The 25,990-nt window shown below is 36.2% G+C and overlaps 1 protein-coding gene across 4 annotated transcripts in view; it reads left to right on the top strand.

Moving 5' to 3' along the window:
- Nucleotides 1-25,990, top strand: part of DMD (dystrophin) — a 2,284,432-nt gene that overhangs the window by 1,442,529 nt on the left and 815,913 nt on the right. For all 4 annotated transcript variants that reach the window (XM_063634262.1, XM_063634265.1, XM_063634264.1 and 1 more), the window contains exons 46-47: nt 826-973; nt 3,317-3,466. In XM_063634262.1, the coding sequence (XP_063490332.1) occupies nt 826-973; nt 3,317-3,466 (298 nt within the window). The remainder of the gene's footprint in view (nt 1-825; nt 974-3,316; nt 3,467-25,990) is intronic.

Raw genomic sequence — 25,990 nt, 5'->3', positions numbered from 1 at the left:
ACAATTTTGTCCCCACCCCCAACCCCCCAGCATATTTGGCAATGCCTTGAAACATATTTGGTAGTCACAGCTCAGGGGCGAGGTGTTACTACTGGTATCCAGTGTGTACAACAGGCCAGGGATACTGCTAAATACCCTACAATGCAGAGGATAGCCGCTCACAGCAAAGAATTTTCCAAACTTAAATGTTAGTAATGCTAAAGTTGAGAAACCTTGCTCAGGTATAATGACATAATGTTGTTAGAGTTTTTATTTTATTCATTTTATGTATGTATGTATGTATGTATGCATGTATGTATGTATTTGAGATGGCGTCTTTCTCTGTTGCCCAGGGTGGAGTGCAGTGGCGCGATCTCGGCTTACTGCAGCCTCTGCCTTCCACGTTCCAGTGATTCTCCTGCCTCAGCCTCCCTAGTAGGTGGGATTACAGGCACCTGCCACCAAGCCTGGCAAATTTTTGTATTTTTAGTAGAGACGGGGTTTCACCATATTCACCAGACTGGTCGCAAACTCATGACCTCAAGTGATCCGCCCACATCAGCCTCCCTAAGTGCTAGGATTACAGGCATGAGCCACTGTGCCTGGCCAGGAATTTTTGAATCAGAATTTTTCTCGATCAATTTTAATCTCTTATCATTTAGAGATTCTTGAAATATTGAAATTACTTTGTTCAAAGTGAATGAGTTTTCTTAAATTATGCATTGTTAACATCTTTTAAATTGCTTATTTTTAAATTGCTTGCCATGTTTGTTTCCCAGTTGGCATTAAAAAATAGTTTGAGAAATATGTTGGAAAAAAATAACAATTTTATTCTTCTTTCTCCAGGCTAGAAGAACAAAAGAATATCTTGTCAGAATTTCAAAGAGATTTAAATGAATTTGTTTTGTGGTTGGAGGAAGCAGATAACATTGCTAGTATCCCACTTGAACCTGGAAATGAGCAGCAACTAAAAGAAAAGCTTGAGCAAGTCAAGGTAATTTTATTTTCTCAAATCCCCCAGGGCCTGCTTGTATAAAGAAGTATATGAATCTATTTTTAATTTAATCACTGGTTTTCTGCCCATTAGGTTATTTATAGTTCCTCGCTAAATTGTTTTTCTCACAACTTTATTTTTCCTTAACCCTGCAGTTCTCAACCAGTGCACATAAGAACATATGTATATATATATGTGTGTGTGTATTTATATATATTTATATATAAATACACACACACATATTGCATCTATACATCTACACATACAGATGTATAGATTCGATACATCTAAATGTATATAATTCACAGTTTTTATCTTTAATTCGAAATTAATTTTAGATTTACTTGAGAACTTCACAACTTCAAATAATTTTAAAAACTGAAGACCAGATTGTGGAATCATAAAATCTAAATCTAAATGGGAATCACTTTTTTAATCTGTCCTGGTTACCTACCTGGAGATTTGAGAAGAGTCTTTATAAAGAAGAATGCATTTTCTTAGGGAAGATCTGGATTGCCAAATCAGTCTCACTACTTCAGCCTCTAATTAAAGGCATTATATTCCCCAGAAGCAATGTTTTGTTTTAAGCTTATTTGTCTGGGGGTGTGGGACGTGGTGTTGGTTCACATTCCATTTGGTTGAACAGACATCCAGCTTATTCCAGTGGCTTTTTATGTCTTCCTACTGTGATGTCTGCTTATTACTGATTACTTCCCTTGGCTGACTGACATGCTGTGATTGTGCAATTGGATTAACTTGCATGGTTTTAGTTTTAGGAAAGCAACTCTTTTGGATCTATTTCATTTTAATTGTCGAACAGAAGGTGAAAGGGGAAGAGAAATTAATATTTAATCATTCCCTGTTATGTGCCAAGTATTAGATACATTTACAGCCACTATTTTATTCAATCTTCATATCAAATTTTGACAATGGTTGCTATTATCGTCATTTTACAAGGTCACATAATCAAAGGGAAATGAAATTGGTCCTTTATCAATGATTCAGTTGGTTTACACATGTAAATTAGAGTCTAGTGTCAAACGTTTATTTCTGTGAAACAAGAGATTTACACCTGAGCAAGAAATAAAGTATAAAAAAAAATGGCGTAATTCTATAAGCAAATGTGGAGCACTGACTATACATCAGATGTTTTACTAGGTACTTGAGATTCAAAAACAGAAAAGAGTGGGAATCATTTGAAGATGGTTATACCTTAGAACAATGAACTCAGACTTTCCTTGGAAATTTATCTTTCCTAAATGTATTGAGTGTCATATATAGTAATATAATTGATAATTCATTTGATACATCTTTAGTGGCATTTTCTTATTAATTAATATGCATGATTCTATTTGCTCCTGAAAGAATGTAGATCAGTGCTTTCAAATAGAACTTCTGTGATGATGAAAACATTCTGCATCATCCATTTTTGTAACAACTAGCTATTTGTGCCTTTTGAATGCCTGGAGAGTTGGTAGTGTGACTGAGGAACTTGAGATTTTATTTTAGTGAATTTTGATTAACTTAAATGTTAATAGTGTTGTATGGCTAATGGGTACTGTAGCAGACACGGGAACTTTAGATGACAAAAACGAAGTGTTAGCATCATGGTGGTTTTGGAGGTCTTGGGAAAGGGCATACACTATGTGATGGAGAATTAGTTAGAGAAATTTAGGGATATGGAGTAAAAAACGAGGACTCCAGAATGAAACTACCCTAATTTGAACCACACCTTTGTTGCTTGCTAGATTTGTGTCCTGGGAGCTGATATTTAACCTCTTTGTCTCAGTTTCCTTCCATATAAAATGAAGATAGTAGGATCTACCTGATATAATTATTATAATATGAAACTAAACTAAGATAATAAATGTGAATAGGTTAGCGCAGTGCCTGGCACTGTGTATATTGAGAGTAAATACTCTCAATGTCAGTTACCTGTAAAGATGATAATGCAGTTTCTCAGCGGCAAGCTACGGTATGCTATGGCATGCTATGATACCCAAGAGGCTGATGAATTTATTCCCATTGTTCTATTTCTGATAGAGATAGGTTTTCAGACACTAACTTTATTTGGAGTGTTGCTTTACCATCTCACATTTTTCTCTTAAAAAATTTATGAGGGATAATATAATCATTTATTTTCTACAAAGATTTATCTACTGGGGAGTGAGTGTTTCAGTCAATCAGCTCCGTGCTCAGATAGAAAACTGTTGGTATTTGAGGTACCACTGGGCCCTCGGTCAAGTCGCTTCATTTTGATAGACTAATCAATAGAAGCGAGGACAAGGTAGTTGGAATTGTGCTGTAATTCATTTTAAACGTTGTTGCATTTGTCTGTTTCAGTTACTGGTGGAAGAGTTGCCCCTGCGCCAGGGAATTCTAAAACAATTAAATGAAACTGGAGGACCCGTGCTTGTAAGTGCTCCCATAAGCCCAGAAGAGCAAGATAAACTGGAAAATAAGCTCAAGCAGACAAATCTCCAGTGGATAAAGGTTAGACGTTAACCATCTCTTCTGTCACATGTGTTAAATGTTGCAAGTATTTGTATGTATTTTGTTTCCTGGGTGCTTCATTTTGGTCGGGGAGGAGGCTGGTATGTGGATTGTTGTTTTGTTTTGTTTTTTAACCTGACCGTTTGCCTTGGCTATATGTTTTGTTGTGGCTAGCAAAAATGATGATGGTGAATGGCTTTACATTAATGACCAAATGCCAAAATTTATACCATAATTTTTTTGCATAAATTATTCTGAAGAATCAGACTGAAGAAATGACGAAGTATTTAATTCAGTGGCCAGGCATGTACTAACAGTATTTAAGCTGAAAGGACATGGTCTGGTTCTAGTTAAACAAGTGTCATAAATCAAAATTAGTTATTCACACCTGTAGTATAGACTTAATAATTAATGTACACTAACGTTCTCCACAAGTTTATTTACTTATCTACTTATTTATTAACTTGTGAGTTTTCATCTTTCCACCTTGAATACTATATAAATCTAATATTAATAGTATTTATTAAATTAATGCATATTTTATATAAAGCAAGTGGTACATATGAATTTATAGTAAAAAGCAACATCAATTGATCCGGCACTATTTATTCAAAGATAATCGTTTCCCCACTGTATTGTCATGGCATCTTTGTCATAAATCAAGATAACTTGTATGTATGAATCTGCTTCTGGATTCTGTATCCTCTTTCATTTGATTGAATCTGTACTTTAACCGTACTTCACTGGCTTAATTACAATCTTTCTTTTAAAACAATTCTACCGAGCTATAATTCACATACCATTAAACTCATTTAAGGTGAACAATTCAATCGTATTTCGGTATTACTTTTTTTAAGGTGCGATAAAATATATAAAATAAAAAATTGTCATTTTAGTCATTTTGTGTGTCTAGTTCAGTGGCATTTATTACAACCATCACCACAATTTATCCCCCAACCCCAAATTTTTTTTTTCTTTTTTGGAGACAGAGTCTCGCTGTGTCACTCAGGCTGCAGTGCAGTGCCACGATCTCGGCTCACTGCAACTTCCGCCTCCCAGGTTCAAGTGATTCTCCTGCCTCAGCCTCCCTAGTAGCTGGGATTACAGGCACCTGCCACCATGCCCAGCTAATTTTTTGTATTTTTAGTAGAGACGGGGTTTTGCCATGTTGGCCAGGCTGGTCTCAAACTCCTGACCTCAGGTGATCCACCCACCTTGGACTCCCAAAGTCTTGGGATTACAGCGTGAGCCACCATGCCCAGCCTCCAAAATTTTTTATTGCTCCAATCAGACAGTCTGTAACCATTGAGCAATAGTTCCCCTTTCTCTGTCTTCCCATCTGCTAGTAGCCTCTGGACTACTTTCTGTTTCTATGAATTTGGCTATTCTAGATCTTTTATGTAATTGGAGTTATATATTTGCCACTTTGTGTCTGCCTTACTTCCCTCAGCACAATGTTTTCAAGGTTCATCTATGTTGTAGCATGTGTCAGAACTTCATTCCTTTTTGTGACTGAATAATATCCCATCGTATGTATATATGCAATCATTTTATTTAAACATTTTGGATCTGGTTGTGTAAACCTTCCACTTTCTTCTTCCTATTCAAGATTGCCTTGGCTACTTTTGGTTCTTTGAATAAATTTTAGAACTATATTGTCTATTTTTACATAAAGCCTTCCAGGATATTGATTGAAGTTTTGTGAATCTGGAGCTCAATTAACATCTTTACAATACTGAGTCATCTAATTTGTGAACATTTTGAATTGTGTCAGGTTATTTATTATATTTTTTAAATTGATGATGCTGACATTCTAATAACAGATCATTTACACGACTGATAAAATATTTAGGAACTAAAATAAGTACCAATTTTATGACATTAATACCATAATGTGCGCTTAAGTCTCTGTAATTCAAGCAAGTAGTTATTTGAAAAAAAAAAAATCCCTTCTTGGTTTCTACCTTTAATGATTGCAAAACATCTGTGTAAAGATACAAACTTTTATGTACGTAGGGAAGGTGGTGTCCCAGCAATTAAAGTTTATAGCTACATAACAATACAAATGAAATCATCCCTCATAAAAAGAGAACAAGGGGGAAGGATACCCAAAATGTTCTACAATATCTCAGTACATCTTATGACAAAAAGAAAAACAAAAATTATAACTGTAGGAAATATGAGAGAACTATCTAAAATATACAATAGCAGCTTTGTGGATTGTGAAAGAGTCAAGGTTTTATGTGTTCTGCAACAGAATAAAAAATCAAATTTTTATGATAGACAATTAAAACTGAGGTTACAAACACCATCATGTATAGACTTATATTACTACAACATCCATAATATCTGTTTCCTTTGCCAAAATTATAATTTTAATGCAATGTCTTTGCCATTAAATGCCCCAGGATTTGGAATTTTATTCATTAGTCATATTAAAATTATTTAATCATCTTTTCTCCATCCATATGCCTCTGTATCCCTGTTAGTTTAGATTTAGGGATAGAAAGCAAATGATCAGTACCAGATTTAGGTAAATAACGCAAGTTTTTTTAAAAGTAAAAGAAAATGGCTTATAACACTGACAGACAGTCTTGATCTTCATTAAATCTCAAGCTCTTACTTATTACAGGAGGGTAGAAATAAAGCCGACCCCCTCCCTGTGTTCTCCAGCCCTACCCTTCATCCAAAGTTTAGAGTGGGTGATATAATTGGAACTAGTGGGTCATAGTTACTGCAACATGAATATGTCAATTCCTTAGTACATAGTATCTCCAAATATATCCTAATATCATAATCAGTTGGCAGGTGACTTTCTCCACAGCTAACTCTAATATGCTGCATTCTGCGTATTGAGCCAACTGACCACTTACTTTTGTACCTTTATTTTATTTATTTATTTATTTTTTGAGACAGAGTCTCACTTTGTCACCCAGGCTGCAGTGCAGTGGCACAATCTTGGCTCATTGCAACCCCCACCCACCGGGTTCAAGCGATTCTTCTGCCTCAGCCTCTCGAGTAGCTGGGACTACAGGTGCGCACCACCACACCCAACTAATTTTTGTATTTTTAGTAGAGATGGGGGGTTTCACCATGTTGGCCAGGCTGGTCTTGAACTCCTGACCTCATGATCTGCCCACTTCAGCCTCCCAAAGTGCTGGGATTACAGGCGTGAGCCACCATGCCCGGCCTGTACCTTTATGTTTAATTACTGAAGAGAGAAAACAGCAGGTGAAGATAATATAGCTATTTCTTTAAAGGAGTGGTGGACCGTATAATGAGTTCATTGCAAAAGCGTGTTACCTTGCCTTGGCCTGGGTAGCTTCTCTTTAAGCCGAAATGGAAAGGGTTGCTTTAAACTGAACATAGCCATTAGTGTAAATTTATGGGTACCTTCATACAATGAAGGCTCATGAAATGATATCCTCATTCTTGTCTAATACATAACTTGACCTTTTACAGTCTTTAACAATAAGACCCATAAGAGCCACAAAGTGGGGATGTTATTAAAGCTAGCCTCTGTGTTCCTCTGTCTGATCATCTCGTTCTATGATCTTTACCCACACTTCTGACTCAGGTGTTTTTAATATTTATCCCTCTTCATATTTCTTTGTATTTTCTCTGAACATGCATGTGGGTGTAGGAGGCTCTCTCGCCATCATCATCACTCTCTTCCTCTGTGTTGCTCACTGTTATGCTAATTTTCATCTACGAATTGACACCTTACTATATTTATTAGGAATCTTCTTCTTGTTTTTTTGAGACAGAGTTTTGCTCTGTCGCCCAGGCTGGAGTGCAATGGCGCGATCTCGACTCACTGCAACCTCTGTCTCCTGGGTTCAAGCGATTCTCCTGCCTCAGCCTCCCGAGGAGCTGGGATTACAGGCATGCACCACCACACCTGGCTAATTTTTGTATTTTAAGTAGAGACGGGGTTTCACCATGTTGATCAGGCTGGTCTTCAACTCCCGACCTCAGGTGATCCGCCCACCTTGGCCTCCCAAATTGCTGATATTACGGGCGTGAGCCACCGCACCTGGCCATGAATCTACTTTGCTATTTGCATGTTTGCCACCCTTTTTCTGCCCCAGTGGTTTATGTAACACATTCTCTTCTACTGTCCTTCCCTGACCCCTTTAATCCCAGTTTCATCTCCTTTCATATCTTTTTACTTTGTGTCCCCTTTCCTCATTCTTCATTGCTCTTTGTACATGTTATATGTGGGTATTTTTTTAACTACCCGTTTATTTAAAACCAAAATATGCTTTATCGTTCTTTATTTTTGAATCATATTGTATGCTTCCTTAATTTAAAAGGTGAAAAGATGGAACATTCATTTTGCAGGCTCAGGATTATTTAGGTAGAAGGAGCCTCATGAAACTAAATCATTTTCACAGCTTCTAGATTAGAACACTGAGTCCTAGAAAGGGTGTGTGACTTATTTGAGACCATGTAGCTCTCTATTTAAATATAAAAGTGATTCCAAAATAAAGAGTAGGGGTTTTAACATTTGGTGAAGCTCAAGTGATTTTTATGTGGATAATATCCTAGAAAAGAAAGAAAAAATATGGATTCCCATTTCATTCCATTGCTCCTTTAAATATTAAAATGGGGATTTATTTTCTTTTAAAAAAACTATATGAGTTTTTGCTTTGGTTTTTGCCCTTTTTGAGAACTAGATGCTATGTTTTAAAATTACTTTCTAGAACCTTCTCTGCTGTGGAACATTTACAATTGTGTAATATAGCCAAACATGTTTATGTTGTTTCAGAATTAGTTAAAATTCTACTATTTTTAATGTCAAGTAATTTTACAGGTGGTGTATGTTATGCATTCCTATTAGTTTTAATAAATATGTTTTCATTTTGTTAAATAAGTTTAAATTTTTCATCGTATTTTACATGTAAACGGTAATATACTATCTACACATAAAATACCATTTACAAATATACTGTTTTTATGTAAATAGTAAATTACTATTTGAATGTGTTACTGCCCAGACAGTATAAAATGGTGCACATAAAGAAAAAAGCATTTTGGAAAACAATGAAGAAATTTTGCTGAAAAGTGAATTTTAGTTAAGTGCATCTTTAAAAATCTTATTCACTTTACTGAGAAAAAAGGCAGGTTTACAAATATAACATATATAACAAACCTTTAATATGGGAATAATTTTTGTAATATTGATAATAGTACAGGTATTATTTTCAAAAAATCACAAAATAAAAATTATGAAAGTAAAAATATAGTGCAACTCCTAGCACAAACTATCTTCCACAATATACAGTTGGCTGTATCTAAATTGCCAGAAATCTGGTTCATTTTGTATTAACCTCTAATCATGTTGCTTGTAAATATGTATTTGAGGAGTAAACATTTTAGATTTATTTTCATTTGTATAAGGTAAATGAATGTTTAGTCTTCTTCCAGACATATTTGCTATGTAATGACAGTCATTATTAGTCATCAGTATAAATGTGAATAGCAGAAAGGAGAAAATTAAATAAAGCTAGAGCTTGGCTTTCCCACTCCTTGCTCAAAAATGGACACTTTGTCCAATCAATTTCCTCTCACAAGATGATGATTAATAGATTGTTCTAATAGTTACCATTCAGTCCTGCCCTTAATGTGATTTTTTTTTCAACCAAAGAATAGAATCTTCACTGGCGTTGTTACCATATTGACTGGTATTTATGGAACCCTGAAAAAAAAATGCTGTAAAATATATAGTAGGAAGGATAATAATCATTATAGGAAATCATTTCTCTAGCTGGAAGTCATAGCAGGGACCAGATAGTTCCACTGGAGCTTTTATGTGCTCGTGATTTTCTCCCTTAAAGTGTATTTGTAACACAGTTCACATAGTTTTTAATTTTATAAATCTGTGTGCTAAAACGCTATTACATAAGAAAACGGGCCAGACGCGGTGGCTCATGCCTGTAATCTCAGCATTTTGGGAGGCCCAGGCGGGCGGATCACAATGTCAGGAGATCGAGACCATCCTGGCCAACATGGTGAAACCCCGTCTCTACTGAAAATACAAAAATTAGCTGAGCATGGTTGCGTGTGTCTTTAATCCCAGCTACTCGGGAGGCTGAGGCAGGAGAATCGCTTGAAGCAGGGAGTAGGAGGTTGCAGTGAGCCAAGATCATGCCACTACACTGCAGCCTGGCGACAGAGCAAGACTCCGTCTCAAAAAAAAAAAAAAAAAAAAAAAAAAAAAAAAAAAAAAAAAAAAAGAGTGTTCACCTATTTATCGGGCATATAGTCTGATAGTTCCCAGAAACCCCATTATCTTGGATGTTTTCTTTATGTAAGTTCCTGGAAATCCATTATTTGGACGTTTTCTATGTAGTTAATAATTACAGCAAAGCCGTAATTAAATTATTTATTCAACAGCTATCTAATGAAGGACTACTATGTGCCACATTCTGTTCTAAGCATATCATAATCACTTCCCACCCTTCCCTTATTTAAAGGACATGCATAATTTTATAGGGCTTGGCATTATAAATATTCATATCTCTAATTTATAGTTGCTAAACAGTTTGAGGCTGAGGGTTGGGGGAAGGGAGTAGTAATTTAAAGTTTATAATGTAAGCATCCTTGACTTCGCCTCCTGTAATTTCACACTGACATGAGGTTTATTACTAGGTTGTGTGTCATGAGTACATCTCAATTTGCTCTGACAGTTCTGGTTTTTGCCTGTTATCCTATCATAATTTTTAATAGCTCCCTCTTTCCTTGTCATAAGTATTCCACTTTGGAAGATAAAATATATAGAGAGGGTCACTCTGGTTATGAGAACAAACATCAGGCTTTTAGAGCTAGGCTTGGTCCAGTGCTCAATAAGTATTATTATCATTATTGCTTTTGTTCTTAGCAGCAGCGTGGTCCTTGTCATCATCATCTACCTTCCTAGTACTTTAGTTAAGCTGAGAATTTCGGCCTATCCAAGAAATCTGATTGCCATTATTACCGAATTAATCACTCTTTAATGGGAATAGTATATAAGAATATGCGATATTTAACTTTCTAAATTATTGAAATGTTACGCTGTGTATGGAAAACTCTTTCTAACCGTATTTTTTCTCTACTCTCAAATCATAACAATCATCAACACAGAAGAAGACTTTTATGACCAAATTCGTGGGGTTTTTTTCCCCATACACCAAACAGCAGACACCAGCTGGGTGTCTCTAATTCAGTTCTGACACTATCCACCCAGAGATAGTGTCAGATCCCATAGAATGAGGGCTCAGTCCCGAGGTCTGCCTCCTCTGCACTCCCCCAACACACACACACACACACACACACACACACACATCAGTCTCAAGTCCAGGCCTCTGGAACTTCTGACCCATGGGCTTCAAGTTGGGGTTCCCATGACCCCCTCTTTGGGTTCAGTTAATTTGCTGGAGCAGCTCACAGAACTCAGGAAAACACTCACTTTCACCTGTTGATGATAAAGGATATTGCAAAGGACACAGATGAAGAGATGCATAGGGTGAGGTATGGTTGGGGTGGAGGGACAGAAAGGGGCATGGAGCTTCCATGCCCTCCCCGAGTGCACCACCTTCTAGGAACCCCCACCTGTTCAGCTACCCGGAGGCTCATTGGACTCTGTCCTGTTTTTTATGGAAGCTTCATGACATCAGCATTCCTTCCCCAAGGGTATATGGTGGGACCCTCCAATAGGAGGTTCTTAAGACCTATAATCTGAAAGGCGGTGGAACATTAGAGTGAAAGGAGGGCAGGAGAAGGTCAGAGGCCTGCCCCTGAGACCCAACACTTCCAACATTATAACTAAAAACTGTAACAAGGGCTATGGGTGTTATGAGCCAGGAACCTGGATAGAAACCAGTATGTACCATAATAACATATAGACAATGCCAAGAATATGGATCAGACACTTTACAAACAAGGAAAATGTAAACAGGAGTGATGAGGAGGTAATTTACTGCAGGCATTAATGATGAGATTATGAATTATGGATTCCACTTGCTACCATCTATGTGATCTTATACCCACTCTGTCCATACACCTAAGTTATAACATCCATAAAATTCAGAGACTAATAGAAGACATTTCCCCAGGTTGTGGTGAAAATTCAATGAGGTAGTAAATGGGAAATGTGTAACACAGTATCTGGCATATTGTAATTGCTCAAAAAATGGTAGATTAAAAACAGTAGGAGTAACACTAAAATAGAAGAATGCAAAGAACAAGCACAAAATTATCTCTGATTCTCACCTTCTCCAAATTCTCCAAAAGTCTCACCTTCTTAATCAAACAGTTATAAATATGGCTCTTGGGGAGAAAGCTGAACTATGTGCTACTGTTACGAATGCAACAGGTGAAGGAGAGGAGAGTTAGAGGCAGCAAGACAACAAAATGGCTCTCGTGGAAGGCACAGAGGGTTTTCAGCCAGTGCTCTCCTATTCCGCTGATATCATTATTTTCATTTTCTATGACCAACTAGCATTTCAGCTAAAATGTGTTGGAAAATGATAGATTTTTCTCCTCACATTGCCTAAGAAGCCCATACTTTTAAAGTACGAACATAATTCAGTGGACCTTTTAATTCTGAACATCATTTTTATCAATCTATTGGCCTGATTTTAACCCAGAAATCCAAGCAGAAAGCAATTAAACTTTCACACTGCTTCTCCATCACTTCCCACATCTTTATTTTCGACATCATTTTTCCCCCATTTTGGCAAAGTAATGGGAAACCATTTGTAGAAGGTTACATTGAAGCCAAATAATTTTCTGTTAGGAAACTTCACCAAATACAAGATAATTTGTTCATTTCAATATAATAATGTTTTAAAAAATATAACAAAAATCCAGCATAAATTGTGAAGCACTGATACTTGTGTAACAACTAATTTCCATATTGAAACTTTATTGTTGCCACTATATACATACTGACAATGTATATCAAGCATGTAAATGTGTCACTTAAGTATGCTGTGCCCTAGATTTTATTTAAAAGTGAATCTCATTTTCAACTAAAAACAAATTCGACTATTCTTGGCAATCTCTCCTCCCTGTTCATGATGGATTGAAAATAAAGAAGAGTATAAATGATGATGAAAAGAGAAAGGAGGAGAAAATTTTCATAACTCTGCACCTTCAGTGTAGCATTTTTAAGTAACTCCTTTATTAGCAGAAAGGCATTTGCCTAAAGCAATGAATTCTAGAAAGCAGAAGAAATGACATAATAAAAGGGGATTTTGCTAATATAAAATGTTTTTTCTGTCCTTTTGTTTCTGCAATGCCTTTACTTGCATAGCACCAACCCTGAGACTAGAGGGAGTTTCCATCCTTTCTAATAATTTAATAATCGTGAAATGATATTAAATGGAAGTTTTCGTATGCCAACTCCTTAAACTAAGGTTAAATAAGGAACAAAGATTAAAGGCCATATTTAAGAGCACATATTGTAAATTCTAACCCAGTTTCATTTATTACATCACCTGCAAAGCCAATATGTAATACAAAAGTAAAATAACAGGGCGATTTTTATTAAAGATCAGAATCATACCAAAAATGAACTTTTCTGTCAAATCTTTGTACTCATACATCAAGATGTGAGTTTATTTATGTAGCTAAAAAATTTAATACTAAATGCTGACTACTATATTCATGTCAGCTGACCCCTAGTGCTTCAAACCGTAGAAAAGAGATACCAAATGCTGGGTTGGTTATGTATTCCATTTTTGCCGTAGACCACCTGCCAAGGCTTATAACAGATCTGTAATGGGTTTCTTACCTTTTATTGTGTAGAAAATGGATTGATAGATTAGGCCTGGGGCCAGTGAACCATGGAACCCCAGGTTTGCAAGAAAGAGTTTATCACCCTTTGATGTTATTTCTGTCTCGTGTCAGCTGAGAAGGGTGAGCTAGATTATCTGAAAGTAAGCTGGATGCCAAAATCAGCATTCCCCTCATTTATCCACCTTACGGTTCAGGACAAGGCCACTGTATGGGTAACAAAAGGGCTGATAAGGGCCTGATGGAGAAATTTGGTTTCTCTCCCTTTTAATTGGCTTGCTGATATTAAAACTATTTACAAGACATTGACGAGAGCATTTCATTGTTTGTTGCTAGAGAAAATCAATCAGTTGTGCTGTGGAAATGAAAGCATTTGAGCTGAATGTTGCACTTATAATTTGTGAACATTTTCAGTTATTACTGGGAGAAGTATAGTCCATCTTTGGCATGGTTGGCCAAGTGTGGGGGGAAAAGAGATGGACCAGAAAATGGACCGGAAACCAAAGTCATCAAAAGGGTATTTCAAGAAAACTCTATTTGTTCTGATAGTTACATTCTGTAGGCAACCTATGACTGATGACTGATGCTTATACTTCAAATGCAGTCTAAAAATATTTTTTTATGAAAGTGACACATTCTGACTGTGATGTGGGTGACATCAACAGTTTTGAATAGGACAATAATTCTTGGACTTATTGAAACTTTTATAAAAGAGTGAACATTCTGAACTCAATTGCAATGTAAACGACTATCATGAAGATTGCTTCTGTTGGTGCTATGACTGTTGTGACAAACTTTAGACCATTGCAGTTATCTCCTAGAGGTTGCTTTATTGTTTTATTTTTATCAGTGATGTGTATTTTGTCAGTGATGTTAGAATCACTGAGATGCTGGTTAAGGAAGAGAAAAAAATTAATATTCAGGTGCTATATAGGCCCTTATTCATTGGGAACAAATAAAGGACAACACACAAAACAGGAAAATTAATAGAGAAGACACTCTCTGGGTAAGATTTCATATAGTTTTGGAGCAGACAAAAACTATCTATTTTAATTACTAAAATAATTAAGAAAGATGTTGAGGCCGGGCACGGTGGCTCACGCCTGTAATCCCAGCATTTTGGGAGGCCAAGGAGGGCAGACCACTTGAGGTCAGAGTTCAAGACCAGCCTGGCCAACACGGTCAAACCCTGTCTCTACTAAAAATACAAAAATTAGCTGGGCCTGGTGGCACATGCCTTTAATCACAGCTACTTGGGAGGCTGAGGTAGGAGAATCATTTGTACCCAGGAGGCGGAGGTTGCAGTGAAAGGAGATCATGCCACTGCATTCCAGCCTGGGCAACCGAGTGAGACTCTGTCTCAAACAAACAAACAAACGAACAAAAATAATAAAAAGAAAGATGTTGACATTAACATGTTCAAGTCTTTATGCTGAAACTAGAGTGTAGTATGATTAAATAATCATTTCTACTTTGGGTGAAGGATGAGTTTTCTTAAAGATACTCCTTTCCAGCTTCTCAGTTCACATGTGGTTAATTTCCATCGTAGCCTCAAATATTCTACTGGTTTGTGTAATGAGTGCCACCGTTCCACCGTCTCATTCTCCATGCCTCATCTCGGTCCTGGAAAGATCACTAAACTTGCAGTTCATAACTCAGTCTAGACCCAGGTTCAACACTCACTAACTCATAACTGTGGGCCACTTATTTAAATCTCTTAGTGCCTCTTGCTCCTCATTTGTCCAACAGTGATGCATTATGAAGCATGTTTGCTCATCTCCCAGGGTCTAGTGAGGAACTAAAAACATATAAAGTATGATATACTATCATATTTTATTACGAGGAGTTAAATTGTGGTTACTATTACAAAGTAGGTTACCATAAAATTCTAATAGCAGTGGTAAGGGGAAAAGATCCACGTGCCATCACGTAGAGCAGAACTTCTCAAACTTTCATGTACAGCAGGTCCTTGAATAATGTCGTTTCATTTAACATCACTGTGTTATAATATTGGCAAGGGAAAAAACCGTATCTCAGCTAGGGGGGGACTGTCTATGTGGGGTTTTCTTATGTCTCTGTGGATTTCCTTCTAGTACTCTGATTTCCTCACATATCCCAAACTGTGCACGTTAGGGGAACTGGTGTGTCTACATTGTCCCTATGTGTGTTTATGTGTCGGTGACTGTGCCCTGTGATAGAATGGCCATCCCTGAGAGGGTTGGCTCCTGTCTGGTGCTCTGAGTTGCCAGGATGGGCTCTGGCCTCCCAAGTCCCTGAACTGGAATACATGGCTTGGAAAATGAGTGACTGAATTAATATAAATTACTGAAATAAAAATTCATATAGTATCCAATAATCATAAAGATGCATGATAATAATTGATACTCTACAGAAGTGCTCAGTGAGCTGCCATATTGATTATTGTTTGTTTTTGAACTTTGTGGTGAGAGAAGGCAATCCTGGCAGTTTACACTTTGCAAACATTTATTCCTTGAATGAACCACCGCCACTGCAAACACTGTTAACTCACTGATTCACCAAAAACTGGGTAAATAATTTTCCTACTGGTTTTTATTAATCTTTCTAAAGTGGATGTATATCTCACATTTATTTCCGAGTTTAATATTAGAAGTGCTTGGGGTCTTTATTTAGATGTTTGGTCATGTTTTGTGAACACAGGTATGCAGTAGGAACTTAATTCTTGTTTATCAATGAGCCTATGGTAAGATTGGTTTCATTATATGTCATTTTGCCTAAGTCACAGTTTCCAAGAATCTATCAACAACATTAATTGATGACTTACTGAAACAGGAATCACCTTGAGATCTTGTTAAGATCAGGTTAGTGATTCAATGGCTCTTGCATAGGACCTGAGATTCTGCATTCCCCCCTCATTTCAAGATGCTGATTCCCTGGTCCCCTTGCTCTACTTCTTAAATGGTAGGGATGTAGAGAGTGGCTATCAAGAGTCTGTGTAGGAGTTGACCACCAGTCCCATTCATTGGAATGCACACAGTGTATTCTGAGATACTGGAAAGGCCTTTGCTAAAAGATTTTGTCTCTTGATATTTATGAAGCACATTCATCCAACCACAGAAGATACATATCAACTTTGACAGAAAATATGAACACATTCAAATGATTTATACCTTTGAAACATAGATCGTTGTGGGGTTCATAACCCAAGTATGACTTTCCCACAGATCCACTCAATTTCCTTCCTCTTTCTCTGCAATATATTGTATATTGCAATAAGCTCACCTCCACTCACCTTATTCCTCAGGCTTTCTCCTCAACTATCTTCTATATAGATTTAACCAGTGGGAGGCGTTGGCAGGAGATTGGAGAGCAGGAGAAGGGGAGATTTCAGGGTATTTCTTTCCCTCCTTCACTGCTTTGGGCAACAGCTGATACAGGGTAAGTGACCAAAAAATACTAGCTATTAGTAGGTCTTCTCATCATGATCTTCTAAAATCACTTTTTCAGTGGTTACCCCCATTGATTTGCCATGAATATCTCTTCAGACATCTTTGCAAAGAATTGAGCCTGACTTTAGATACTCATTCAAAATCAAAATCAGTAATTTTAGGATTGAGGACTCTGGTATTATTTAAGAACTCTTAACTGTACCAAGCCTCACTCCCATTTCTGGCTTTCCCCTATATATCAGTTATGTAATAACTACAATAGTGTAAAATTTGCAATAGTGTTATGTAACAAATCACCCTAAAACTTAATTGACTTAAAATTATCACCATTTATAATTGCACACCGTCTATGGGGTCCCGTGAGCTGTTGTGTTGTTCTGGCTCACTCATACATTTTCAGTCAGCTAATGGGTGGGCTAGGGGCTGGCTTATCTAGCATAAGCTCAGCTAGGATGATTCACCTCTGCTCCATATGTTCTCTCATCCTTCGGCAAGCTCTCCTGGGCTTGTTCTCATGCAAGAAACAGGATTCTGATAGAGAAGCAAACAAGACTTCTTGAAGCTTAAGCTTGGAACTGGCTCACTCATTTCTAACACATTCTTTTAACCAAAGCAAATCACAAGGCAGGCCCATATTCAAGGATTAGGGAAATAGATTATAACTCCTGATGGTAGCAACTTTAAAAGTCACATTGCAAAAAGATGTGCATACCGAGAGGTCATCAGTGCGATCTACCACACCTTGCAATCTATTAAGTTTCTCACCCCCGTCACAAGTAAGGTATTCAATTAAGACGCATTCCTATGTGTTCAGATTTCTAATCCACTAATCCTGACTCTCATGTAATATTGACACAGTATCAATATTCTCAAAAGCCAATAGTCTAGAGGGTCACAAAGATCCTCAAAGATACTTTATGCAAAATCCTAGGAGGATAGAAACAGAATACATTGGTTTATGTATACATTCAGTATTTATTGTTTCCAATATGGTATAATGTTAAGGAATGAGGATAGAGTTATGAACAGACAGACACTTGTCTTTATGAATCTTACATTTGGAGGGGGACAAACATTAAAATGGATTATATAATTACAAATGCAGCTGTTCTCATTGTCTTTTTAGATTTCTCAGGGCGTAGACTGAGCTACTATAATAAAAATACCCCAAGTTTCCATGTTTCAAACAATATAGATATGTGTATCTTTCCCACACAAAGTCCAGCCTAGGTACATAGTCTCTGCTCTAAAAAGGAACACAGGCTAGCAAGGCAGCTATGCTATGCTCAATATAATGCTGCATTTAAAAATCTCCATGCTGGTCCCACAAATATCCATGCACTCTCTTTCTTATCAAGAGAACACACAGTGCCTTCCCAAGAGAGACCAGTCAAAGTCTCATTCACTTACTGCATCCAGCTAAAAGTCCATTGTCTGTGGATGATGCACTATCTTCTCCATCAGATCAAGATATTGTTCCTCATGGTCCAGTGACCTATAAAGTGAAAGTTATGCTATCTGCTCCTACCACAACCAATTCTCTCTTTTTAAAATTTTTGTGGGTATATAGTAGGTGTATATATTTATGGAGTACTTGAGATGTTTTGATACAAGCATGCAATGCATAATAATCACATCATGGAGAATGGGGCATCCATCCCCTGCAGCATTAATCTTTTCTTTTACAAACAATCCAGTTATACTCTTATTTATTTTTAAATGTACAGTTACATTATTTGGACGATAGTCAACCTGTTGTGCTATCAAATACTGGGTATTATTCACTTTTTCCAACTATTTTTTGTACCCATTAACCATCCCACTGCCCCCTCCCCCAGTCCTCCGCTCTCCTTCCCAGCCTCTGGTAACCACCTTTCTACTCTCTGTCTCCCTGAGTTCCATTGTTTTGATTTTTAGATTCTGCAAATAAGTGAGAACATGAGATGTTTTTCTGTGCTTGGCTTATTTTGCTTAAGATAATGACCTCCATTTCCATCCATGTTTTTGCACATGACAGGATCTCAATCTTTTTTATGGCAGAATGGCACTCCATTTGTGTATATGTACCACGTTTTCTTTATCCATTCATTTGTTGATGGACACTTAAATTTTTTCCGAACTTTGTCTATTGTGAATAGAGCTGCAATAAACATGGGAATGCAGATATTTCTTCAATATACTGATTTCCTTTCTTTGGGTATATACCCAGCAGTGGGATTGCTGGATCATAGGGAAGCTCTATTTTTTGTTTTTTGAGGAACCTCCAGACTGTTCTCTATAGTGGTTATACTAATTTATATTCCTACCAACAGTGTGCAAGGTTTTCCTTTTCTCCACATTCTCTCCAGCACAGGCACAAAGACAGCAGTAAGTGCTGGACCACCTATGCAAGACCTAGACTATAAATCCAGTACTTCTCTCCCTCTCCACACCCCCATACCCACCACTCCATTCTGAGTTTTCAAATGTAAGCTAAGATAAATGATTCAATAAAGCTTTTTGAAGTCAAGGATGAGAAAAACAGTTGCTTTTTACATAATCCTACCATCAAAGTAATAATTGCTTAGTTCAAATTGTGGTGATGCAAACGAGGAAAGCAAGAGAGCATAAAACAGGGGGATCTGACGCAGTCCAGAAGTGGAGGGAATGGTTGTTTTTAGATAATTATTAGAGAAGATACTGTGATTTGGTTTGAAGGCAAAGCTCACTGAAGTTCTCTAATTCTAGATACACCTATTGAAAAATTCTTACCCAAACAAATGTCTCAGTGACAAGAGCAGCCTTTCCCCATATGCCTAAGTGTTTTGTTTTGTTTTTTTTCCAAAATCTTCCTCTGGAATGGATGCTGACCTTGTCATTGACTTATTCTTCACCACAACTCACAGTCGTATTAATCTTGAAAGAAACAGAGAGGCCACTGTCTCCACTAATAATTTACATAATTGTTTTTCTACAATTTGGTGCTAATTAAAATGTGAAAGGGGTAGTGATCACACTGGTAAATATAATAGGGTCATTCTTTGTTCCTGAGAGCAAAGATAATGTCACCAGAACGGATTGTCTGTATATTCACATAAGAACAGGAAACAGGAAGAGAGACACACTAAGGTAAAATAGCGTACTAGTGTATCACGTAGTCTGGTATAGCCAGTGTAGAATATTTATTTCAAAAAGCAAATAAAAATAAAGTTCTCCTTCACTTTGAGAAGCTGTTTTTTAATCCTGTATAGTTAGTTTGACATGTTACTACTCTGCCTGGTTCAAATTTTGATTTCACTCTGTTCTAGTTATATATGCTATGCAACAAACCACTCTAAAAGTTACTGGCTTAAAATAAGATAGTTTTACAATTTCTCATAATTCTGAGAGTTGACTGTGATATTCGTCTGCTTCACCTGATATCAACCAAGACACTGGGAAAGCTGGAAAGTCCAAAATGGCCTCACTCACATGACTGGCAGTTGGTGCTGCCTACCAGCTGGGAACTCAGCTAAAGCTATCGGCCATGAGCCTCAGTTTGTTTCCATTGTCTTCTCCGTGTGTCTCCTTTGGCTTCCCCACAGCTTGGTGGTTGAGTTCTGTGAAGAAGCCTTCCGAAAGAACAAGCACCAATCATCAAAGACTTATCAAGCTTCTGTTTGTATCACACTTGCTACTATCCCATTGGCCAAAGCCAGGCATATGGCCAAGTTCAGAATCAAAATGAGAAGGGACTACACAAAGACATGAATTCCAAGAGGCATGATTAATTGTGGGGCCGCCAAACAATCGCCTTCCACAGATCCCTTACTAGCTGTGTCATCTCTCTGTGGTCTCAGTTTTCTCACCTGGAAACAGGAACAAAAATGGCCCTACAAAAATGGACTGAGATATATTAGGTTGGTGCAAAAGTAATTGCGGCTTGGGACCGTGAATTTTAAATCATTATAACTAGGCTCAAGCACATCTTCATTAATCAAAGTAGGAACCATTACAATCAACACATTTTCGCCAAGAAGAAATAAGTGTGTTTATTCCTGTAGCATAAAAATTCATGCTTTGGGATTCAATGAACTCTTGGAGAGCATTTTCTTCATCCTGCTAGTTGTGGAAGCATTTTCCCTGTAAAAAGTTGTCGAGATGCTTGAAGAAGTGGTAGTCAGTTGGTGAGAGGTCAGGTAAATACGGCAGATGAGGCAAAACTTCGTAGCCCAATTCATTCAACTTGTGAAGCGTTGGTTATGCGACGTGCAGTCGGGCGTTGTCACGGAGAAGAATTGGGCCCTTTCTGTTGACCACTGCTGGCTGCAGGCATGGCAGTTTTTGACGTATGTCATCAATTTACTGAGCATGCTTCTCAAATGTAGTGGTTTTGCCGGGATTCAGAAAGCGGTAGTGGGTCAGGCGAACAGGAGACCAGGGAACAGTGGCCATGACTTTTGGTACAAGTTTGGCTTTGGAAAGTGCTTTGGTGCTTCTTCTCATTCCAACCACTGAACTGGGCATCGCCAGTTGTCATATAAAATCCACTTTTTGTTGCACGTTACAATCTGATCAAGAAATGGTTTGTTGTTGTTGGCGTAGAATAAGAGAAGATGGCGCTTCAAAATGACGATATTTTTATTTTCGCTCAGCTTATAAGGCACCCACTTATCGAATTTTTTCACCTTTCCAATTTGCTTCAAATGCTGAACAACTGTGAAATGGTTGACATTGAGTTCTTCGGCAACTTCTCGTGTGGTTGTAAGAGGATCAGTTTCGATGACTGCTCTCAGTCGGTCATTGTCAACTTCTGATGGCCAGCCACTACGCCCTTCATCTTCAAGACTCTTACCTCCTTTGAAAAACTTCTTGAACCACCACCGCGCTGTGCGCTCGTTAGCAGTAACTTGGACAAATGTGTTTTTGACGTTGTGAGTTGCCTCTGCTTCTTTACAATCCATGTTGAACTCGAATAAGAAAAACACTCGAATTTGCTTTTTGTCTAACATCATGTCCATAGTCTAAAATAAACAAAAAATAAACAGCAAGTAATAAGTCATTAGCAAAAAAACAGAAAGCGAGAAATGCTCATTAAAATGATGTATAACATAATCACATTTATTTAAGAATGTATTTCAATATCAAATGGCAAGTTCCATGAATGTGAAAACAACACTTACTTTTGTAGTCACCTAATAACACATTTAAGAAGCCTAAAACTGTGCTCAGCACATGGTAAGACATCAGTAAGTATTAGTTGTCATTATTTTTTAGTAATTTTCCTACAGAGCTGTAAATAAAATGAAATACTTTCCAAACAGTGATAAAACTACAAAGCAGCAATACATTATAAGCTTCTATCCTAATCTGCCTTCCCCTCAGGGCCTTAAAATGTGTCATTTCTGTAAATGTTACCTCTGACATGAAAACACCAACACACTGTTCAGCAATTCCCAGTTGATTGTGACAAGAGCCTCAGTCTCCCTCTTTCTTTTTCTCTTCCTGTCTTGCTTTCCTTTTTCCCCATCCTTTCACTCACTTTGATAAGGCAAATTGCCATGTAGTCACAAAATCCTAGACAAACAAGTCTGTTCCTATGTGGGCGATGCTGTGGATTTAGTAAGGGAAACAGTTCCTTGATAAATTTCTCCTTTAGTCCTGGGTTTCCAACCCCTGTGTCATTCACCTCTAGAAATCTTCTGATATTTTCTCCCACTGGTCATTTTTACTCAGGCTGCCATCAAAATGAGACTAACAAATGTTCCTTCCATTTGTTCTGTTTTCTTCCTTACCTCTCATTCCCTGCATGGTCCACCTGGAAAGTCTACCTTTTTTCCTTCTCTCTTATACCATTAATCTCTAAATCTGACTTCTCCTTTCTAATCCCATAGAGCCTGCCTTGTCACCTCCAAACGAGATCCATCTTGGCCTCCCGTTATCCTCAGCCCACAGCAGTATTTCACTTACAATGTTCGTTTCTACCTCAGATGTATCAGGCATTTAGTTTGTACCAATATTTTATTTCTTTTTATATCTATACCAAGCCTGCACTAGACTGTCCAAGGAGTAATTTCACTGATTCCTGTTTTGTAGTCCTCCCCACTCCTTGAGAGAGTTAAAGATTCCTCAGTGTGTTAGGTAATGATAGTTAATATTTATTAATGACTTAACTGTGTATCGACTATATTCTAAGTGCTTTGCACTGTTAGAAGGAGAATAACCTAAGACTGTGCCAAACAGCAGTCTAGAACAAAGCTGAATTCCTTGCTTACCTGGCAAGGGAGAATGTGGTACATACTAAAGGATTAATGAATGTTCACTATTAAATTGATTGATTGTGGTGGTGGTGACAGTGGTGGTGACTTTTAAAGTGTGGGTAAAATAATTTTTTCCAACAAATCCACATCCGAATATTTAAGAAAAGATAGACGTTTCATTCTCTCCTTTTGTGTGCCTTTGAGAGGACACCCCTGGCACCCAACTCCCAGGCAAATGCCACCATCTGTATGATTTTCCTTCATTTGCCAACGTAGGCACAGCAGGTACTACTAGGTTAACCTTTTATTTCGCAAGCCTTCTCTCAAAATAGTAAACACTTTAGCTGTTGGAAAGCTCTAATCTCAAACTGCAAATCTAAAAATCTCTCTCTGGAGTTCAAAAAATAGAAAGAAAAAATAAAAATCTCTCTCTTCTAGAACATAATGTTTGAACTGTTACATATTATTCACACTATTTCACATTATGGGATTACGAAATACGGTTTTAGGTGTTAGAAAAATGAAAGAAAACTATTTGTTAACACTAACCGAGAGATTTCTATGATATTCAAGTAAAATTATAGAATGAATTATTTTAAAAATGCATGAATCTTCACCTTCTGTGAAGTGTCATGGAGGATTAGTCCTAACTAATATGCCTGTAAGTAACTGACTTAATGCATATATTGGTTCTCTTAATGCTGTAAGTGACAGAAAACTGGTCTCAAACTGACTTAAACAATAAATATGATCAAGGTTCCAGTTTTTTTGTTGTTTTTTTTTTTTTTTAACATTTCTCTGGGTTCTATTTTTCTGGGTTGACCTAGCAGCTTCATCTGACTTCCCTCTTGGTGACAATAATGGCCTAAAGCAGTTTCAGAACCCACATGTGCAAACTTACTTTTGATGAAAATCATCTCTTTAGGGACCTTCTTTCCCAAAGCATCCAGGAAAGACTGCTCTGAAACTGATTGGCCTGAATTAGGTCACATGCTCATTCCTGTGCTAAATCACACCTCACTTCTACAGCTAAAAGTCATTAAATCTCAACCAAACTCTACAGCTGCACCACAACAAAGGCAGAGAAGTAGGTGCAAAGTTCCTCAAAGGAATGTAATGGTGAAAGATGATTGATTGATAAACAGACAGGTAGACAGAATAGATAGATGAATTAGGAAAAGATAACCAACCAATATCTGTCACATTGCTTTGACTTGATTTTTTAGTCAATTAATGAAACTGAATAATAATTTTGACATTACAACAATACTTTCCAAATGTAGGCAAGTTGTGGAGATCATTTAAGGAAAAAATATATTAAGTGTTGTAGTAGATACTGTTAGTGCCCCACGGATATCCCTTTAGCACTTACCATTTTTATACATGCTTCTTAATTTCCAACTTCCTGTAATTGCATCTCTTTGCTTGCGGCAATCTCTGCTGATTCTTGGGAGAGAGAAGAAATGTAGCAGTTATGCCCCTGTAGAGCAGCAGTTGATAGATCAATACCTTGTCCCCCTTGCCCTTCAGATCTAATAACTCCAAGCTTAATTTCCTACATCTTTTATATATATATATATATGTATAAAAATTATATATATATAAGTATATATATACACGTATATATATACTTATATATGTATATATAAGATATACATATATAAGTATATATATATAAAAGTATATATATCTACTTCAAGTATATATATATACTTGTATATGTATATATACTTCAAGTAAGTATATATATATATACTTCAAGTAAGTATATATATATATACTTCAAGTAAGTATATATATATATACTTCAAGTAAGTATATATATATATATATACTTCAAGTAAGTATATATATATATATACTTCAAGTAAGTATATATATATATGCACTTCAAGTAAGTATATATATATATATATACTTCAAGTAAGTATATATATATATATACTTCAAGTAAGTATATATATATATATACTTCAAGTAAGTATATATATATATATACTTCAAGTAAGTATATATATATATACTTCAAGTAAGTATATATATATATACTTCAAGTAAGTATATATATATATACTTCAAGTAAGTATGTATATATATACATCAAGTAAGTATGTATATATATATACTTCAAGTAAGTATGTGTATATATATACATCAAGTAAGTATGTGTATATATATACATCAAGTAAGTATGTGTATATATATACATCAAGTAAGTATGTATATATATATATACTTCAAGTAAGTATGTATATATATATACTTCAAGTAAGTATATATATATATACTTCAAGTAAGTATATATATATATACACCTCAAGTAAGTATATATATATACTTCAAGTAAGTATATATATATACTTCAAGTAAATATATATATATACTTCAAGTAAGTATATATATATATACACACTTCAAGTAAGTATATATGTATATATATACACTTCAAGTAAGTATATATATATATATATATACACTTCAAGTAAGTATATATATATATATATATACACACTTCAAGTAAGTATATATATATATATATATACACTTCAAGTCAGTGTATATATATATATACTTCAAGTCAGTGTATATATATATATACTTCAAATCAGTGTATATATATATATATATATACTTCAAGTAAGTGTATATATATATATATATACTTCAAGTAAGTGTATATATATATATATATACTTCAAGTAAGTGTATATATATATATATACTTCAAGTAAGTGTATATATATATATATACTTCAAGTAAGTGTATATATATATACTTCAAGTAAGTGTATATATATATACTTCAAGTAAGTGTATATATATATATACTTCAAGTAAATATATATATATATACACATATACTTCAAGTAAGTATATGTGTATATATATATACTTCAAGTAAGTATATATATATATATATATGTATACTTCAAGTAAGTATATAATATACTTGAAGTTCTAGGGTACATGTGCACAATGTGCAGGTTTGTTACATAGGTATACATGTGCCATGCTGGTGTGCTGCACCCATTAACTCGTCATTTACATTATATATTTCTCCTGATGCTGTCCTTCCCCTAGTCCCCCACCTCCTGACA

This window comes from Symphalangus syndactylus, chromosome X (assembly GCF_028878055.3).
Source record: "Symphalangus syndactylus isolate Jambi chromosome X, NHGRI_mSymSyn1-v2.1_pri, whole genome shotgun sequence".
In the NCBI taxonomy this organism is placed as follows: Eukaryota; Metazoa; Chordata; class Mammalia; order Primates; family Hylobatidae; genus Symphalangus; species Symphalangus syndactylus.
The sequence above is the reverse complement of the archived record's forward strand: the minus strand, read 5'-3'. Positions and strand labels throughout refer to the sequence as shown.